Here is a 21,947-nt window from a genome sequence, read left to right on the forward strand (position 1 = left end):
TGGCTGTTAAATGCGAACGGAGTGCATGATTCAATGTGCAGTGGGCACGGAGCAATGAACCCGTCCCTCCAAATAAAAACCTACTGTTTTTGGGTGTTTTATTTGGAGGAATAGGGCAGGGAGAGCCTTGTTTATGTTAATCCTGTTATCTTAATAGTAAAACAGACTGACAAGGATAAATAAATAAACAGCATTATATTTAGCACAGCGAGCGGTTGGGAAAAAAAAAAAACAAAAAAAAAAGAAAACTGGCTTCAGTGATTAATGCACATTCCATTAGTCAGAAAGGAACAAACAGTGAAGTCGGAACTGACGAAGTAAGGGAGCTTGGTGGGAGAGGAAAAACAAACTTACCTGACTGTGGTTGTCTGGTCTCCTTCCAACCTCCATCACTGTCTTCCGTCTCAGGTTCTGAACGGTGTGAAGGGAAGAGCTGCTCAGCAGCAGCTGGATCTGAGCTACCGGCTGCTTCTGACACTCCCCAGTCCTCTCCATTAGCTTCTGTTTCCATCTGTTCAGTTGAGGTGCAGGCTACAGCTTCTGCCTCTCTCTTCTCCTCACTTTGGCTTTGATGAAGCTGGGACCACTGAGCGCACTCTTCATCATGTTCACTCTTGACAGGGACAGGAGAGAAGGGGAATTGGGTGATACCAGCCTCCTGACCGACACAGAGTTCCTCCTTTTCCTCTTCAATGTGTGGGGGCCCTGGCTCCTCCTGGCCCAGACTGGGGCTCCACTCCTGCTGCTCAGGGGGAAGCTCCTCTTTACAGACAGAGAGCGGCTGGAGCTCTGGAGGCAACGCTGCGATACAGACACAGGGAGGAAAACTAGGGCAGTGAGACCAAGTGGAATTGTCAGGAACGTCTTCTTGGGCTGCCCCCTGAAAGTCGGCAAGTTGAATTACCAGTCAGAAAACTGTCAGTCAACTGAGATTCTTAAAGTCGAGCAGTCGTTTTGTTTTGGTCAGTCAGTGTGCATTACAATAACAGGATAAAACAGAAGCTTCAAAAATGAACGTGGATAACATGTCAATGGGGAATTATTAATAAGTAAAAGTTATAAATATATTTTTATGTGTGTTAAACACGGCTCTCTGTGCGCCCCGATCGCCGTGCCCCCGTTCTCCCAAATAAAAAAAACTAAAAAGTGTGGAGACGGGGAACGAGTCGTTGACTCATTAAGATTAATTTCTGCACACAACGCATGGAGAGGGGGTGATCAGGGAGAGAGACACGGAGAAGGCCCGAGACGACCGCCTATCTCGCCGGTTTGATATTTATTAGCTATTAAATGATTATAAATGAAAGCATGTGGTATTTATATAAATCAAAGGTACCTGGTTCCAGACCTGCTCTGTGCAGCACAACTCGCGGACTCCGCGCAGCGTCCAGTAACTCGCGTTGGGCATTGTTCTCTTCTTGTAAACGAGAAACCTTCTCCTCGTATTCTGAGATGGTTTTTTCAAATAATCCCAAAATCTCGTCCACGGCTGCAGCCAGAGGACGGCTGATGTCTGCCCTCAGGGTTTCTAACCTCCACATTTTAACACGACGACGCAAAGCGGCTGCGGGAACGAAAACAAGCGAATGAAACCAACTTCCGGAATTCCGGTGCGTCGCTGAAAATATTCCCCTGGAACCAGGACGGTTTCTGCAGTCCGTCATCTGCAGCTCAGTCGTCATTACGAGGCTGGAGAACGATCCTTCCTCAATGGAATATATATTTTTTTTAATTTTGAAAAGCTACGATATGAAGCAAGATTCAAGATTCAAGAGGTTTATTCGTCACATACATATACATACTTTCATACATATACATACTTTCATACATATATGCAGTGAAATGTAATGCAACGCACCCGGTGACAACACACAATATGTCCTCGGAAAAATGTATTTCCAATAGACCAACTAACTGACTCCTAAAACGTAAAACAGTAAGTCAAATACTTATAGAATAAAATAAAAATATACAGAATAAAATTAAATAAAATGGAATAGGCTTATGTATATGGGATAGGCAATTATTTAAATACAGATATGTGCATTAAAGTGCCATGTGAATGAAGTGAGGTAGTGCTTGTGGGATAATACAGCAACCAGAAACACTGGCACAATGACACTCCAGTCCGCGTACCAGGTTAGTAATACAAATGTCTTCATTCGTTTTCATAATAATATTCATAATAAAAAAAAATCCTATAGAGAAGTCATAACAATTATGCAGAAAGTGGAAACATTGTTTGCATCTCATTTGATTGAGTCCATCTTGTCATGTTTAGTTTCTGGTTGCTTCATATCGTAGCTTCTCCATTTCCTATTTTTTTATTCATCCCGTTGGAAAATGCGTCCTGGACACTCAATGTTCGTTTCATTCTTCTCAACACAAAGAGTATTTACAACAGAGTCGTCTTTTTGCAGATGTCGACGGTCCGGGACAGAGATTGGTCCCTTTATAGCGCCACCTATAGGCCGAATCATGGATTCGCGGCCGTTTAAGGAGGAACGACCCGAATGCGGAGCGAACCTCAGCCCCGTGCAGCGCCGGCGACGGGGCTTTGTGCCCCGGCTGTTCTGTTGTGTGCGCACCAAACGTTCCAAACCTCCGTCCTTCCCACAGTCACTACTTGACACAGATGAACGGAGCCGTGTCCACTTGTTTTTTTTATTCAAATTCTGTCGTTTGTTTACATGGGAAAAAAAATCACCTCTTTGAAAAACCGACGTAAATAACCTTTCATCCGCCCCTTGAAACAAAGAATTGTCCTTGTTGAAGAGACGCAAAACGACGTGTTCCTCATTGTATCGATAGTTCAGGTGACGTTCTTCGTTTAAAAACATGGAAACAACGCGGTGTTCCGGGCGTCCGCTCCCCGGGGAGCCGCGCCGCGGAGAGCGGACCTTCCTCTGTTGGTTGTCGCCCGCCGCTGCTCGTTTGCATAACGTTGAAAACTGCGCCGCCTGCCCGGTCGCCGGTCGTCGCTCCTTCCCCCGCAGGCGGATGGACGCAGCGTGTGACGGCACCGTGATGACGACTGACTTGCAAATACCGTCGTGGGTTTCATTTGACGGCGGAACCTTGTTGATTGTCTTGTTTCCGGGGGAACATTTTCCGCCTCACACCGGAAGTGATCAACGCCAGCCTCGTGTGGTGATTGGTTTATATGTCAACGTGCGTAATGGAGCTTGTTTATCTTTACGTCATGACGCGTTCTTACGTTTTATGTTTCTTACGTCAAACGCTGCTGACGCATGTCGATGCAAAATGGCTTCATTATTTATTCAGATGAGATAATACATCAGTTTATTAATCCCCAGAGGGAAATTCATTGATATATTACATACTAATAAGAAAATGATTATTATTATTATTATTATTATTATTATTATTATTATTATTATTCACAATTGAAATATAATATCACAAATATTATATTAATAGCTTATACTAACATCAAATATTTAATACAATTGGTATTTTATGAAACCAGAGTACACAAAGGAAACCCAGCACAAAATTATTGATTTGGAATTTAATAAAACAGCATTCGGGGAAACACTGACGTGAGGACAGTTGGTAAACCATCCAACGACAGCAGCACCTCCACGTAGACCAGGCCCAAAGCACAAGAACAGCAAAGGAATAGTGTAATAGGAGTGAAAATATATCTCTGTGGCACTGGATGTTCATTCGACTTAAAAACGGACAGGAAGTGAAACTTAACTACGTCATGATTCAGCAAAAAAAAACAAAAAACATGAAGTATAATGAAGTACGATATTGTAATTATTAGTTGTAATTATGTTTGCATCTAAAATGTACTCTGCTATTTATTAAAGTATAAACCGTGAGGGTTTTTTTCCTCCTTTCCCCCACCTGTGCTGTCAGCAGGCGGCTCGTACTCAAAGAGTGTCTGAGACCAACCCCTCTGTGGCGCGCGATCTGATCATGTTTTGATCAATAAGAAACTAATCACCGTTACTTCTCCGGGAGGAGGAGACGAATAAACAAAGAAACAAACAACGCGTACTTGAAAAAAACAAGATTCAGTCGACAAATCGGAACAGCAGTTGCGGTGCGGGGCCTCTTCCTGTGACAGCTGTGGCAGTAAAGGAGAGAAATGGAGAAGGAAGTCGCCATGAGGGGGGTCAGGGGTCCATTCTTTTAAAAGGTTTCGGTGACAGATCTGTGTCGCCCGCCGCCGCCACACCGTTCGACCTCGTGGTCGACCTTGGTAACCCGCTGCGTGACGACGGGAGGCCCTCTCCGCTCTGTGGTCCGGCCTCCTCCATTTCAACGTGGCGACTTTGTTATCATCTCGTTCAAGCTGAAGGTCAAACGTGCCCTGTGTGTTTGTGAAAACATTCTTTGATGGTCGGTGCGACGCCGCTCTGATTTGATTTGTACAGCGTTGAGTGTGTCACTGCCCTGCTCCGCGTGTGACGAGTGAAGCTGCTCAAGGGAAAAGAAAAAGGAAAAATGAAAGGATGACAAAATAATCACGTCGACAGGGTCGACTGCATCTGTGGAACCAGGAGCCGTGGAACCATCCCACGGAGAGCAGCCTCACGCAAGCAGAGCTGGACCAACGGAGCGTTCACTGAAACCGAGGCTCGTCGCGGAACATCGTGAAGCAACAACAACAACAACAGTAACTCATGTTCTCCATCGCGCTGGACTCTGCGGGAGGGCGGCCCTCGTTCGATGCAGTTCTTCGGATGACCGGTGGGGGAAGCAACGGGCCCTTCGAAGAAGAAGAAGAAGAAGCAGAAGAAGAAGAAGAAGAAGCAGAAGAAGAAGCAGAAGAAGAAGAAGCAGAAGAAGAAGCAGAAGAAGAAGCAGGAGAAGAAGAAGCAGAAGAAGAAGCAGAAGAAGAAGAAGCAGAAGAGCGACAGCTTCAGTTTTCTCTCTACCTAATATGGCACCATCATCCCGTAAATGCATCTTCCCCGGATGCCAGAATTTACCGAACAGCTCGGTCGCCTTCTTTAAATTTCCCAAAAACGACGAGCTGAAGAAGAGGTGGATCGATTTTGTGAAGTGCCACGGCGGCGGAGAGCTGAGGATCACCACCAACACCCGCCTCTGCAGTGAGCATTTTACGCCGGCTAGTTTTACAAACTTCCATCGGAGACAACTGGGATTCACGGATAATCCGCTGTTGCTGGTGAACGGGGCCGCACCGACTGTCTCCCTCCCCGGCCTCCATCCTCCCGCCCCGCCGACACCTGCTGCCATCGTCGGCGGTACGAGCCCACCGGTGAGTGTACGTTTCCACGTGTGTTTATGTTGTAATTCTAGTCGGAAGTCCACAGTAACTTAATGTTGTAGGAGGGGCAGCCCCCCAACGGCATTTTACACCTGTAGCCTAGCATCACATTCATGGAGCTAACGTTAGTGCATGTTACGGTTGTGTTATTTACATTTTGGCCTCGTTCCCTGAACGAATCCAGAGGGATGTACGCTGCCAATCCACTAAAGATGGCGGATCTTTTATGCGCATCAGTGTAGATAGCAATGACAGTGAATCATGAAGAGATCGGGGTGGGCAGGCAGGGAGGGAGGGAGAGAGAGAGAGAAAGATGGAGAAGGTGGAGGGAGAGAGATGGACACTGACTGAAGGTGCCCGCAGCAGGTTCATGATTAGAATTTTCTTGTCATTTTATCGCCCCCCCCCCCCCCCCGCAATGGAAAGGCGATGTTTGTTCGGAGCCGTTGGAAAGCTCACGGCCTGTGCTTCGGTATCCATTTTTACCCCGGTGTTACTGGTCAGGAGGTCCAGACTTGTGTTTATATGCATCAGTGTGTTTGACTCATTTGACAAGTGATTTCAACTGTTATCTGTTTTCACAACGCAGTCCCTTCCAGCCACCAGAGAGACAGCGTGCCAGTGTGACAACATGCAGAAAGTCACCAGAGAAGTTGGATGTCAGACGGAGCGCTTTGTGGGGAAAAGGACGGTGGCCACACAGCTGTCTGAAAGAACACTAAGCAGCAGGAAGAACACAGGTTTGTTGAGAGGTCAACATTTATGTTTACATAAATACTATTGTTAACTGTTCAATAATCAATTTTAAGAAATGAAAGCAGTAAGGAGAGCTTGTTTATTTGGTGAAATCTTAGAGACTGAAACAACAAACTTTAATCTAGAATTCAGTCATAAAATATGTGAGCACCTGATTCAGGTTCTGAATTTAAAAAATGAATATAAAGGAGACTTATGTGGTAGAAATATCAAATGTTGATTGCAGGGATAATAATTGTGCAATATATTTACATTAACTTTTAATTTGTTTAGGATAAGGAATTTTAAACTGAAAATCCCGCAGGTAGTCCGTATGTGCAGCTGTCCTATCAAGTGAGCGTGATTAGATCATATGATGTATTTGTCATTGATGTACAGCAGATTGGAAATCAGAATCTGAGGTCAGACTTTGAAAACATCTGAAATCGAAGCGGCCAAAAAAAATTGCAGTCGGTGCATCTCTAGTTGGTAAACCTGTTCGGTAACTTTACGAGATGATGCATTTCAAGCGGTATATCCTAACGAGATACATTTGTATTCAGTATGTCGTTTGCCGTAGTAGCTCGCATGCGATGTGATTATCCTCGTTACGAGACGAGCTACGGGGTGAATAACTGATGCAGTCATTTAGCTGCAGTCACTCAAACACCATGGTGACTCCCTGTTACACTGTTGTGGTACTCACAATCATTTCCTCAGGTTGGCAGCTCTGAGTATGTCTACCTTTCATGAAGCCTGATTGACAAGGTGAAGTTACGGAGTTGATTTTGACTTATTTTGTTAACAACAACAGCAGCGAGCAGAGCAGCCTTGGTGACTGCGTCAGGTGGATTCATTCAGGTTTGTTTCTTCAGAGGGCTGTTTACTGGTGTATGTGGAAGAGACTCATCGGAGGAGGCTTCAGTTGGTTCTTTGGTGTAGTTATGAACCTTGTTAATGTGTTTTATTCTCTCCACCAAAGATCCAGCAGCTTCCATCTCACTTTTTTCGTTTAATTAGCAGTAACTTTCCTCCGCGTGACAAATAGTTTGTTAACTAGCACGGGGAAATTATTATCAAAATCCCACATTGCATATTATTGTAAACTTTGATTCGATCAGAGTATCAGAAAATTCAATACAAAGTGTATGTAGTAGAATGCATCATTCATAAGGTTTCACACATCCTTCTGTGTTTCAGTGTTGCCTCCAGAGCTCCAGCCGCTCTCTGTCTGTAAAGAGGAGCTTCCCCCTGAGCAGCAGGAGTGGAGCCCCAGTCTGGGCCAGGAGGAGCCAGGGCCCCCACACATTAAAGAGGAAGAGGAGGAGTTCCCTGTGAAGACTGAACATGATGAAGATTGCGCTCAGTGGTCCCGGCTTCATCAAAGCCAAAGTGAGGAGAAGAGAGAGGCAGAAGCTGTAGCCTGCACCTCAACTGAACAGATGGAAACAGAAGCTGATGGAGAGGACTGGGGAGTGTCAGAAGCAGCCAGTAGCTCAGATCCAGCTGCTGCTTTACAACCAGCTGGTGCTGAGCAGCTGTTCCCTTCACACCGTTCAGAACCTGAGACGGAAGACAGTGATGGAGGTTGGAAGGAGACCAGACAACCTCAGTCAGGTATGTTTATAATTTTCCAGATGAGTATAATAACCAGATGACTGCAGCAGGTAATAACTTCATCAATTTTTGATTCCCCATTTAATAAAAATAAACAAAATTATATGAGCACTGCAGACGTTCACAATACTAGTGTTTATTTGAAACTTGTGGTATAGAAAGAGGTTTACCTTTGCTTTCTACTATAAAAACAATCTCACGGTATCTAATATCTGAATATTACAAAAAATATACTTTGCACAGGGCACACACAGAGAAATATTCTGTTGTAAAAAGTCCGCTTCGCTGGAGACGTCTCCGTTTCATGCGGCGTTTCACTATGTGTACAAGGGAGAGTGTGGCCTTTGACCAGAATGTCCAGTAATTCCAAAAATGTGGCGCTGAAAGTGGGGAAATATTTCCTACCATCACCAACAGAATGTCCCTTTCTACAGAGGTTCCTCACAACCTGCTCACGGAACGTGCCGGGCCGCGGGGCATTTGCCACCTAGAATGCCACAGTGGGATGAGAACACATGTTTTCAGATGCTGCTCTCGAGCAGCGGAATTCAATTTAATTTGGATTCAACCAATTGTCCTTGCACAGAGTACAAGTACTGAGGCAACAAAATTAATTTAGCATATTTTGCATTTTACCATTCTAGTAACTGACGTATCTAGGAGCAGGGGGCGCCATAAAGTGACACACTACCAGGAGGAGCTTGGGTTCGAACCGACAACCCGCTGATTACTAGACCACCCGTTCTACTTCCTGAGCCTCTGCCCCCTTATGATTAATATATCTACCTCCCATTGCTGTGATTGGAGCGGCAGGTAGTTATTTTCCTTTTACTACCAGCGTTCCCCCCTGGCCAATAAAACATTTTCTTCTGCTTGACTAATTAAACGTAGTGTAATAGGTAACTTATTGTGTATTTTTCAAAATACTTTTGCTAAAGTTCTTAACCATGTAGGTGTGTAGATATTGTAATTTTTATTTCAAATTTTTCATATTCAAAATAAAAGTTACTTATTGACAAAGAAGTGCTTTTCTTTACAAATAAAAACTTGATAGTCAAACATTGGCATAGCCATCAGTGCTGAAAAAAATAATTATGTTAAAGTCAAATTGAATCTTGGATTTGGAGAAAAGTGACAACCCTAATAATATAATAAAATCATTGATTGTCACTCTGATTTTGATTGGTGATCAGCAACGTGGGTGGGAGCTCGGGGCTTGCTGCTGGATCGGGTGGTGGTATGGTATGGCCTGGCGTCCGGGGCCCAGGTTCTGCGCCTCTGTGCATCTTGTGCCTACGCGTGGGGGTGGGTTGTATGTGTGCGCCTCAGGGGTCTCCTCGCTCTCTAGGACTGGTTTATGCTCCTCGAGGCCAAGCGTGGGTGTTGCTCCGCGGGCTTCCGGTTTCTCTGGGGTATGGGGGGGGTTGCGGGACTCAGGGGCTTCGGGGCCTTTTCCGCTGCTTGGAAGCGCAACGATATAATACCGACCAGACCATATACACCAGAATCAATCGGGATAAGTCCTGTACACTCACCGATGGACACTTCACACCCACAAACACACATATAGGCAGACTCATCACAGACACAAACACACACACCAGCAGCACCTGCTTTGAAAACAACCCCAACACCATCCCTCTCCTTTCATCCCTCTTACTGCCATAACTACAGGTTCTCCTCACTTAACGACCGAGTTCCGTTCCTAGGAGCAGGTCGTTAAGTGAATTGGTCGATAAGCAAGGTCCCGTGTTATTTCACGGTAAGGCGGCGTGGCTGGTGTATATGTAGTGTATATAGTATATAATGGATAGTATGTAAAGGGTGATGCGCGATGAGATGCTTGACGCTGAGACGCAGCGTACAATACAGGCTGGTCGGAGAGCTGGTCATATGTCCAAGGTAGGTCATTAAGTGAAGATTACTTGTATGACAGGAAGAGGCCACATGCCCAATTGCGGGTTTCCTGGACGGTTTATGTTTTCCCATCTATGTTGTTTGGTTCTGTTTATTTGTTTCACCCGTGGTGATTCTCCCCTCTTGGAGTAGTAATGATGATTAGTTGTTTAAAGACCGAAACATGGTAAGATGGTTCTCCAAAGAGGGGGATCGGTGGTGGTTTTGTGGAACAAAAAGCTGTGCCCTGGTCATCTTATAGGTCATCCATATGACAGAGTTGTTGCAGCAGTTGTTGATGATTAAAGAATGAATAAACGGTTTCATTGCAGGTTGAGAAGAACTCCACTTGCAGACTAACTCTTTCCTGAATGCAATAGAACAATAGTCTGTGTTGTATGCCCAGCATGCTGACAGCGCAGGTAAACAAAATAAACAATATTTGAATAAAATAACAATTATTAAAAATAAAAGAAGGGCCTCCATTGAAGTTGGTATTGTGCAACGTACAGTGACTTACGGGGTCGGGGAGAAATGTATTAATTACATATGTGGTGGACCAAGGGCCGTGGTTAAGCAACGGCTGCAGGCAGCAGCGCAACTTCCTTCCCGTGGCTGCACAGCTGTCCCTAATCGCGGATTGGTCGGATTCGGGGCAGGGAGCTTTCTTAATGGTTGTCTGTCTTGCAGAGAGGGATCTGCGCCAGAACAGGGACTCAGGAGGGGAAGGGCGCCGAACCGCTGTCTGCGGAGGCCTCCAACTGAGCTGGAAGATGAGCATGACTTCCTTCCACTGAGCTGCCGGAGGACAAGGCAGTCCTGGACCCCCTTAGGCAGTAAAATTCCCAGTCCCTGGAGGGCCTGCAGGGGCCCGGAGGCGCTGCCACAGCACCACCTCAGTCTCCACAAGGCAGGTGTGCCATGTGGAGGGGGAGCGTCCAATGGCCGTCCCGCCGCTGTCAACAGAGAGCCGTCAGGAGGACTCGAGGAGATTGTCCGAGGCTCATGGGGGGCCGCGAGACAGTCCTTCCCTTTCCCGCATGGCCTGGCTGAGGGTGGACGCCTACCAGCCAGGTCCTGTGGTGCTGCAGGATGCTGTCTTCCCTTCCCTTGCTGCCCCCTCTCTGTACCCCCTAAGCTCCCAGGGTGATGCTGCCACGGGAAATCAGGGGGCTGTTCAGGGGTGCAGGCACTGCAAGCAGCCCGGTCCCAACCACGGGGACTGCCCCATGAAGAAGTAGGCCAGGTGGTTTGGCCTCCCCCAGTCGGAAAGGAGCCTACCAAGTACTGCTAAGGCTACAACGGGATAGACATCAGGCTTTGCTGGACTCAGGCTGTTTGCAGACGATGGTCCAGCAAGGCTTGGTTCGACCAAGGGCTTTGTGTAGGCATCAGGGTTGGAAATTAGTTGCGTGCATGGGGATATCCACATGTATATGATGGTCCCGCTCGAAATTCATCACAAGGGTAAAAAGCTTATGGTGAAGGCTGCGGTTAGTTCCCGCCTATTGCACTCCCTGATTTTGGGCATGGATTGGCCAGGGTTTGACACATTGATGAGAGAGACTGGGGGAGTGCGCTTACAGTCAGTTGGGAGATGTGAGTGTTGCATGGAGCAAGGTGAAGCGTAGGGGTTGCGACAGGCTTGACGAGCCCGGGAGCAGAGGAATACCAAGGGGGAATCTTCCCCAGTCCCCTGGGCCCTCTCCATGGACGATTTTGCGTTGGAGAGGCCACGGGACGATACCCTGCACTTGGCCTTTGAGCGGGTAATTAAAATCGATGGCGCCCAGTGGCTGCACTTACCCACCTGTACTTTTCTGTGATTAGGGACAGGTTGTATCGAGTGAGCCGCAACACTGTCAGTGAAAGCAATGACTCAGTTGTTGGTCCCGAAGAGCGACCGGGAAATGCTCTTCCAGGCAACACCTTAACCCGATGGACGCTCACCTCAGGCATGATAACACACTATGGTGAATAATGGCCTGCTTTTATTGGCCGGACATTTGGGTAGATATACCCCTGGTGCGGTGCATGTCCTGAGTGCCAATCTGTCAACCCGGCAGCGACACCAAGAGTGCCATTGATACCCCTCCCACTAGTCTAGGTCCCGTTTGAAAGATTCGGTATAGACCTCATCGGGCCATTAGACCACAGTGCTTGCTGGGAGCAGCGTTTACCATGATTGGAAGTTTGTTCACGACGATAGCTGTAATTGGGACACCAGGTTGGCCGTTCCACAGGCCTTCACAGGATTTTCTCCATTTGAGCTCCTTTTTTCGGCTGGAGACCCCGGGGCGTGCTAGACCTAATTTAATGAAAACTGAGAGGAAGGGCCTACAGAATGTGATGGACCTGAGAGCAAAGTTACACGCACTAGAGCAGCTGTCAAGGGAGAATTTGCACAGTGGCAAGGACCCTTTGTGGTCACACGGCGGATTGAAGATGTAATTTCAGGTTGAACGGTCTGACAGGCAAGGGGTGAGGCAGATTTACTCTCTGAACCTCTTAAAAGAATGTAGGGAGTGGGCATCTGTGGCTCTGGCCACGGCAGTTATTGAGCGTTATGAGTTTAGGCCGGCGGTTCCAAAGGTGGCCGATCGTACTGCGGCCCTGTTTCGTAACCATCTCTCTCCAGACCAGAGCGCGGATGTGGCCGCGCTTCAGTGTCACTTCTCTGATGTTTTTTCCTCCCTGCTAGGCCTCAGTAACAGGTGAACATGGTGTTAAAGTTCAACGTCTACCCGATGCCCCAAGTCAATGAACTTCTCGACCGGTTAAGTACGCCTCGTTTTTTCACAACACTGAATCAAACCAAGGGCTACTGGCAGATTCCCTTGGCTCAGGAGTCAAAGGAAAACCTGGCATTCTCCACTCTGTTCGGGTTGTACCACTTTCACACATTTCCGTTTGAGTTGTTCAGTGCCCAAGCCACCTTTCAGAGACTCATGGACTGCGGTCTACTTAGATGACCTATTCATTTACAGCGACACCTGGGGGCAGAATATGCAGCACGTAGGCACAGTGCTTGAGTCCCTGTGGTGGGCAGGGCTCACAATCAACCCAAAGAAGTGTGCTGTCGGACGAAGGGAGGTACAGTATTTGGGGTAACACTTGGGTGAAGGCCTGGTCTGACCCCAGCTTGATAAAACCGCTGTGGTCGCCTCGACCCAAGACCAAGAAGTAGGTGAAGCAGTTCTTGGGGCTGGCTGGTTGGCTGGCTACTATAGGAGGTTCGTACCCGACATTTTGGAGCTAACCAGCCCCTTGTCCAACTTAACTCGAAAGGGTGCTCCAGATCCGGTCCACTGGTCAGAGAAGTGCCAGCAGGCATTTGTGAAGGTAAAGTCATCTCTCTGTGGGAAGCCAGTGCTGTTTAACCCTCACTTCTCGTAGTGGACCAAGGGGCGTGGTCAAGTCGTGGCTGTAGACGCCACCGCAGCTTCCTTCCTATAGCTGCACAGCTGTCCCGAATCGGTTGAATTGGTGAACAAGCGCCACTGATTAGTCTGATTCGGGGCAGGGAGCTTTCTTAATGTTTGTCTTGGAAAGAGCAATTGTGTACGGGGCTCGTCAGCCAGCCTGAAGCGAGTGAAGCCGTCATTCCTCCTGCGCCCTGACTGATTTCTATTATTGTTTAGTGTTTTGGCCAGCAAGCCTTTCTGTTTCTATCTTTAATAAAAGCTCATGCAATGTCAGGGCCACAGTGCTAGAAAGATTCTGCCTGCCTCCCTAAACCACTTGGGTGGGTGGAGACTCCCACAGCGTTATTTTTTTCATGATTAATCAACAAAATGAACGTGGTAAATTGACAACCATGTTTTATTTCCATGTGGTGAATTTTTTTTAATTGTTGGAAGTGTTTTCTGCCATTTGAGGTTGAAGTTTAACGTAATTTATAACTCAAAACTTTATTATTCGTCATATGTGAATTGATCCGCTAACATTAGCCAAAACATTTAAAATCAATCAATTTTTTATTATTATGGTTACACGCAGAGAGCCATGAAGATTTTGGGAGTCAGGCAACAACCCACCCTTCAGGTTGTTTTTATCAGTCACAGAAAATAATTTTGGACCCTACACATCCTCCACCCTGAGTACCAGCTCCTCCCGTCAGGCAGACGTTTCAGGGTCCCCAGGTGTAGACTCAACCACTATAAGCACTCCTTTGTCGTCCCGCCCCCCCGTACATCAAAACACTGAACACCACCTAAGAGAACTTCTATCCCATATGAATGTATTCATGTTGTGTAGGTTGTGGTTATATATGTGGTTGATTGTATTTCACATGTAATTTTGACTTTTTGAAGACAAATTTCCTTCAGGACAATAAAATACATCTTATGTTACGCAAATTAGAGTTCCCATTATACCTCCTAAATCTAAAACAATACGTCAGTATTGTATATCTCTTCAAGTAAATGTTATTTAATCGTCTATTTGACATGAACGGTCAATAGGTTGGGATATATTGCTTGTCGGGCAAATAGTTTGCTATGTAGTTGCAATTGCAATGTAACTACACTATTGTGGACTATTTTTCTTCACGGAAGCCAAACAGCGAAAGCTATGCAGTGGCCCGAGCGCACCGCTGTGCTAGGTATACTACTTGAAATTACACTAAGTATATGTGTGTAATTAAATAATATCAAATCAGTAAGTGGGATGTGGCATAATGCAGCCAGTCGGTCATTATTAGAAATTAACCCTCCTTTTCAGTGTCTTCAGACTTGTTTTATAATTCCCTTTTTTCTTTCCTTCCCTCTCTTAGGTTATCACAGAAAACGCCATTCTACCGACAGAAGAAAAAAACTATACGAATGTGAACTGTGTGGGAAGTGCATTAGGTCAAGGTGTGATTTAAAAGTACATCAGCGTAGTCACACAGGTGAGAAACCCTACCCCTGTAAACAGTGTGCAAAGACCTTCATGACAAGGGGTAATTTAAAAGTACATGAGCGTAGGCACACAGGAGAGAAACCCTACCCCTGTGAACAGTGCGTGAAGAGTTTCACAACACAGAGCGAATGGAAAGTACATCAGCGTACACACACCGGAGAGAAACCGTATCCCTGTGAACAATGTGGGAAGCCCTTTAACAACAGCGGTAATCTCAAGAAACATCAGCGCATTCACACAAGAGAGAAACCTCACCCCTGTGAACAATGTGGGAGAGGATTCAGTAAATCGACCCATCTCAAACGACATCAGCGTACACACACAGGAGAGAAACCATACCACTGTGAACAGTGTGGGAAGAGCTTTAATGACCGTGATAATCTCAAGAAACATCAGCGCATTCACACAGGGGAGAAACCATACCCATGTGAGCTGTGTGGGAAGAGATTCAGTAAATCAACCCATCTCAAACAACATCACCATACGCACACAGGAGAGAAACCTTTTCCCTGTGAACAGTGTGGGAAAAGATTTAGTCGCCTCAATTATCTCGAAACACATCAGCGATTTCACACTGAGAACGAGACTGTATGACTGAACAGTGTGGGAAGACCTTTAGTTCTAATCGTCATCTCTATAAACATCATCTTATTCACAAATGAGAGACTGAACCACTACACAGACTGTTTCCACCTGAGCTACTGGTACCAGGAGAGAGCAGCCAAGTCCCTGCCTGAGAGCTGCACTGAGCGCCTCTTCACATAAAGCACCATTAGAGGAACTTCCCAAAGAGCGTGTGGAATGTTAAAACTGGATAACAGGACGGGATGACATCAGTTCTTCATTTTTATAAATGGAATGGCATGTTTTGCAGCACTCCAACCACCTCGCTTCAAAAAGGCTGAACTGACCAAGTCAATGATAGTTTTGTCTTCCAGTCTGTCGAGTACCAAACCAAAACCTGAGACTGAGACGATGGACAGTTTCCTTTTTGTTTTATTTTTTCCCACACCCTCCACAGAGCATGTGGGGGAGTCGTGTGTCTCTCTGTTCTCCCTGTGTGAAGTGCAAAGTGTCAACTCAAAGTACATCAGCGTAGTAACACAGGAGACAGACGGTAGCACTGTCCAAGAGTTCCACCAGGTCCTCACAGCTGAAGAAACATTTCATCCAAACTGAATTCAACCCTGCCTTGTGTTCTTTGTGCTGTTGAATATTAGTTCCATCCTAAGATTGAAGTTGTTTTACAATGGAATCCTTCCCTAGAAGGTAAAAGCTGTTGTGTGTTGATGTGATTGTAACATGGACACTAGAGATCCAAGTGTCACAGAGAGGGGTCAGCTGAGGTGCTGGCACCAGGGGATTAGTTTACAACTCTTCTCTCTTTGCTCCTGCTCTGCTTTGTGTTTTCCTTCAAAGGAACATTTGCTCGATCCTTCACTGCTTACAGCCTGAAATACTGTTCTTTCAACAAAATGTCAGACACTGTGTGAACGCATTTGTTTTAAATGTAGAAACTATTATTACTATTTGTGAAGTGTTATTGTAAATTCCTGATTGTTTAATTGCTAAATTGTCTTCGTAAATCAATGTCATTCTAATACTTGAATATTTTTGGAACAATTTATGTTGAATGTTTTTATTGAGAAGAAACATTGTATTTTGCAGACATTGACAGTTTCACTGCTTCTGTTTTCAGGGATGCAATTGACTCTCCTGCGAATGTCGCTTTTTTCACCTCAATTTGGGTGACTTGTGTGAATCGTCCAGGTCTGATGATTTTTTTTGGGGGGGGGTGGGAGGGTGTATGAGTGACAGACGAATCTCCTTAACACGTCCTTCAGTGTATTTATGTCAAGCTTATATGGGTTAAAGTCTAAATTAAATTAATTTTTTTTTTTTTTAAACAACTAGTTTGCACTAATGAATGTATCGCTCGGTTGAGGTGAACAAGACAAGATAGAAGAAGCGATGAAGCAGTTTGTGGAGTTAATGGCGGGCGGAGGGTGGAGGGTCAGGGAGCAAGGGGAGGGCGCTAGACTGAGGTTTAACTGAAAGAGTACTCATACTCTGACTCTCAAGTACCATGTTGACATCGCTACTGAAGTAAAAGTATACTGTACAAATAGTTAAGAAAACATACTTTTACCAGTCAATGTCTTGAGCAAGCCCTGAGTAGTACTGATGGATTTACTAGTCGCTCCCTTCCCACCCCTCACCCTCCCGACGAGCGCTGCCAAGCTGCGGACGGGGAATTTATTATTAAGATCGTTCACAGACTCTATCAACATAGAAAATAAAGGGTCCCACATATTTTCAAATTTCCCAATCTTGTCCCTCAGAACATTTCTAAATCTCTCCAGGTGTATTGTACTGCTCAGTTCTGTAAGCTCCTGTTTCACTGATGGTACCTTAAGTTCAGCAAAGAGAGCAAATTATTAACAGGACACGCTCAACATGGCTGAGTTCAAACAGAAGAATAAAAGGAGGAAGTGTGTGTGTGTGTGTGTGTGTGTGTGTGTGTGTGTGTGTGTGTGTGTGTGTGTGTGTGTGTGTGTGTGTGTGTGTGTGTGTGTGTGTGTGTGTGTGTGTGTGTGTGTGTGTGTGTGTAAAAAAAATAAAATAAATAAAAGAGCCTCTCATCAGACAAATCTCTAACCTCAAACCAGAAACGTCTCACTCCATGAACAACTCATGCTTGGCCAACGACCTGAACAACTTCTACTGTCGCTATGAAAGACAATGGAACAGTCCTGGAGAGGGACATCAACAGGCTCTTCAAGAGGCAGAACCCTCACAAAGCAGCCGGACCAGACTCTGTCTCTCCATCCACCCTGAAGCACTGTGTTGATCAGTTGTCCCTGGTGTTCAGACATTTTCAACACCTCACTAGAGACATGTCATGTACCAGCCTGCTTTAAAATTCTCCACCATCAGCCCAGTCCCAAAGAACTCAAGGACCACAGGACTAAATGATTACAGACCTGTCGCCCTGACCTCTGTGGTGATGAAGTCTTTTGAACGACTTGTGCTTTCCCACCTCAAATCCATCACAGACCCTCTACTGGACCCCCTGCAGTTTGCCTACAGAGCCAACAGTCCTGTAGACGATGCACTAAACTTGGCCCTCCACTTTATCGTCAAGCACATTGACTCCTCAGGAACCTACGCCAGGATACTGTTTGTGGATTTAAGCTCCGCCTTCAACACAATCATCCCGGCTCTTCTGCAGGACAAGCTCTCCCAGCTGAGCGTGCCTGACTCCACCTGCAGGTGGATCATGGACTTTCTGTCTGACAGGAAGCAGCACGTGAAGCTGGGAAAACACGTCTCTGACTCCCGGACCATCAGCACCGGTTCCGCTCAAGGCTGCGTTCTTTCTCCTCTGCTCTTCTCCCTGTACACCAACAGCTTCACCTTCAGCCACCAGTCTGTCAAGCTCTGGAAATTTGCGGATGACACCACCCTCATTGGGCTCATCTCTGGTGGGGATGAGTCCACCTACAGGAGAGAGCTTGACCATCTGTTGACTTGGTGCAGCCAGAACAACCTGGAGCTCACGCTGTGAAGACAGTGAAGATGGTTGTGGACCTCAGGAAGAACGCTGCACCACTCACCCCCATCCCCCTCATCACCCCCATCACCCTGTGTGACTCCCCAGTTGACTCTGTGGAGTCCTGCCGCTTCCTGGGAACCATCATCTCCCAGGACCACAAGTGGGAGCTTAACATCAGCTCCATCATCAAGAAAGTCCAGCAGAGGATGAACTTCCTGCCGCAGGACCTGTAGGCCTCCAGGACCTGTACGCCTCCAGGACCTGTAGGTCTCCAGGACCCTGAGGCGTGCAGGTAAGATGGTGGCTGACCCCTCCCACCCCGACCACAAACTGCGTGAAACACTTCCCTTCGGCAGGATGCTGCTCCAACAAGGCCCAAACCTCTCGCCACAACAACAGTGTCTTCCCGTCTGCAACTGGCCTCATCAACAAGGACCAGGACCCCTCGTCAAATGGACCCTCAGCGCCCCATAGATACTACACGGGCCTGTACGCCTTCAATTGAATGAGTACTGTACGTTAATGTGTTACATTAACGCACATTCTTCATTCTGGACTTTGTCCGTGCTCATTGCACAAACTCTTACACTTTATACTGAACATTTGTACATTCCTGCACAAACTGTACAGCTTTATTTAAAAAAGCATAGATAAAGAGTACTGTGAGTATCTTCATTGAGGAATGTGTTTCTACAGAGTTTGTTTATGAAACCCTATAGCCACAGACACATATGAAAAGGTCAAAGGAGAGAATACAACAAAAAACTAAAATAAAAGTAGAACCACATAAGAGAGAAAGGAAATCGATAGATAGATCGATATTGATTGAAATTGCAATGCCCTAGCAGCTCACATCAATTATTATTAATAGTAATAATAATATTAATAAACAAATTACCAAACAATATAATACAAATATAAAAATGAGGGAAAAAGTGATATATAGGCCCACAATAAACCTTACAAATGGTCTCGAGACCAGAAAAGTCAACCATTGTGGAAGACTTATTAATGTGTGAAAATGGAACTGAGCAGCAGGAGGAGCAGGGAGATGGTGAAGTCACTAGAGGACCCACCTGGGGAGGACCCTGGGCATCAGGATGATCTGTATGCGTCATTTTCTAGAATCAAATCCACCAACATATCCACACACACACACACGCACACGCACACGCACACCAGTCCGGTGTGTATGTGCCCTCTATTATTCTCTTGAGTACATATGAACATAAACAGAGAGTATGACATGAGACCAACTGGGATATAAGAGCTGTATTGCACTGTATTGTATTGTGTTGTGTTGTGTTGTGTTTTTTTAAAGAGATGTCATTTGTTCTCAGGCCTCTCAATGAGGCGTGCTGATTATGTCTTGTAGTAAAACACCGTTGGAGTCCAAGTCACTCATTTGTTTTTTTATTTTTATTGACATTTTCATTGAAAAACTACTTCACATGAGAAATATTTGTATTTAACCAACTGAATAAAGTGAGAAGGAATTGACGTCGTCAATCTTTCTATCAACTGCAACTTTTCATTCAGTTGATTCTGAATTGGTTCGATACAGTCAAATAAAAATATTCCAACAATACAACGAGGTGTCTGTGAAAAGGTCATATGAGTTGAAGTTTTGTTTGGATTCATCACCATCAGACTTCCATAGAAACCAATAGAAGGTGGAAGCTGCAACACACGCACAGGCACCTTCCCTTCACATTCATTATGTTGACATTTCCCTCCACAGGGGGCGCTGCCGTTCTACAGCAGCAGCGCTCTTTGACCCGGAAGTGGGTCACGCTTTCCCGCGCCTTTGTTGTTTACTTCCGGGTTTGACGCTGTTTTCTGGGAGTTTGGGATTTGAGCAGAAGCTCCGGGACAATGGTGGAGCAGGACCTTCCGGTTGGGAAGAAGGCCGCCCGTCACAGGAGAGAGAGGGAAGGGAAGTGAGGAGTGAGGAAGTAAAAGAAATGTTATAAGGAGGAGTGAGGAGAGACAGGGTGAGGAGTACAAGGTAATATTCCAACTCATAGAGGGTCAATCAGGTTTCAAATCCTTCAACCCCATTGAGTGGACCAAGGCTTTTGAATGTAGGGATGGGAGAAATCCTCCGTGCTGAAACCCTGGCAGACGGCAAACGCTTGTGTTCTGTCGATCTGCTGCTCAGTCAGCCAGAGCCATTTAACTAAAGGCGAAAAGGAGTGGAAGCATTTGTCCCAGGGCGCAAACCTGGAGTGGAAAGAGTGATCTATGGAGCCTCCCTGAAATGAACATGGAAGAGACCATGACCGTGTTTCTATCATTCCAAGAAGAGCTTTTGTCTGAGAGAGTAACATTAGGATATTTGGCTTATAAAGTCCCACCCGACAGGACACCTCCTCTAGGTCGTTATACATGTCAGCGATATGGGCACTTAGCAGCAGCGTGTCTGGGATTACAAAGATGTGTAAAAGGTGGAGGTGAACATGTGCTCGCCAAGTGTGAGGAAACAGGGGCCAAATGCGGAAGCTGTGGGGGGGGGGCATGTGATCAGCATGTGCCGTGAGGGGGCAGCTGTGTAGAGGAAGTAACAAGGAGGTTCCTCGTGCTGAAGCTGCGAAAAAGGTTTCAGATCAGGCAAAGGGGGGAGGAACGGATGGAAGGGAAGGGCGGGGGAATCAGCTTTTGCATCAGCTGAGTTGGCAAGATGTGGAGAGTGGGATCTGTCGGACAGGTATACGATAGGGAGTGATCATTTCCCTTTTCTAAGTCGGTTCGGTAGAGATTTGAGAGAGAAGTTGGTCATTGGTTCAAGTAGAATGGATTTCTCTCAGGCTAACTGGGAGAGTTTTCAAGAGCAGTGTGCAGTAGCTATGGGAGAGGTCAATAGAGAGAGTAGCTTGGATGAGTGGAACAGATAATTTTGCGATTCAGTAAGAAGGGCGGCTGACTTGTCAAGTAGTGGTGGGAAAGCAAATTTGTGTGCTTAAGCTTTTCAAGCCGAGCAAAGTTCAAGTTACATTGGGGAGGAAAGCTTCTTAAAACGAAAACCTGACGGTCATGAGAGAAAAACACAAGTTGTGATGTAGCCATTTTTTTATTGAAATTTATTTTTTACTACATATGAGTTGAAGCAAGCAATTAAATCAGGAAGGAATACTACCCCTGGAATGGATGGATTGGGCTATGGAAGATCTGTTATTAGAGGAGATGTTGTCAATGATAAATACACTGTGGGAACTTGGGAAACTTCCGGCTGAATGGAAACAGGCTGTAGTGGTTCCGATATTGAAACCAGGGAGGGCAGCTGACCGTCCCGGATCATATCATCCTATTGCACTTACGGCTTTTATGTGCAAGGTAATGGAAAGAATGGTCACTCACGGGCTCCTTACTATGCTGGAAAATAAAGGATATTTTTCTCCAGTTCAGAGTGGGTTCAGATGAGGACAATCTACAATGGATTCAGATTTAATGTTGTGCATGGAAGTGAGGAAGGCTCTTAAGAATAAGTAGGCAGTGGTTAGTGTCTTTCCTAATATCGAAAAAACCATATGATTCACTATGGAAATAAGGACTTGTCATAGAATTATATGATGCAGGTGTACGTGGGAGGATGCTAAATTGGAAGTTTGAGGTTTTCAGGTAAAGAGGGGCAGTTTTGTAAATTCAGAAAGGAGGTGTAGAGTGTAGATGTGGGGGCCTGTACTTGCTGGCCAGTAGTACGCCGATGGTTATGGCCTGAGCCCAATATAGATTTAAGTTTACTAGAAATATTGCTAGAAGGAAGATGCTGGAGATCCAGCATCAGTAGTACAGTAGGTAAACATTAGAAGCAGAAGTGGGCTTCTCATATTCAGGTCCATATTGATGGATCTAGAGACCCTGTTCATGGAAGAGTAGGGTTTGGCATGTGCGTTCCTCAAATCCAGATCTACCAGGGGAGATGACCGTCAGATGGGATGTATCAGTATACCCAGCCCAACTAATTGCTCTAGT

General features: G+C 45.9%; 1 protein-coding gene across 1 annotated transcript; it reads left to right on the plus strand.

Annotated features, from left to right (window-relative positions):
- Positions 1-4,918: 4,918 nt before the first annotated feature.
- On the plus strand, positions 4,919-18,480 carry LOC307240646 (uncharacterized protein; the record flags this gene model as incomplete). Its single annotated transcript, XM_080014485.1, has 6 exons — positions 4,919-5,260; positions 5,859-6,009; positions 7,205-7,621; positions 14,292-14,373; positions 17,831-17,904; positions 18,332-18,480. 6 exons carry the CDS (start codon positions 4,919-4,921, stop codon positions 18,478-18,480), a joined length of 1,215 nt encoding a protein of 404 aa, XP_079870611.1.
- Between the last annotated feature and the right edge of the window lie 3,467 nt (positions 18,481-21,947).

Source organism: Zeus faber, assembly GCF_960531495.2.
Source record: "Zeus faber genome assembly, chromosome: 15".
In the NCBI taxonomy this organism is placed as follows: Eukaryota; Metazoa; Chordata; class Actinopteri; order Zeiformes; family Zeidae; genus Zeus; species Zeus faber.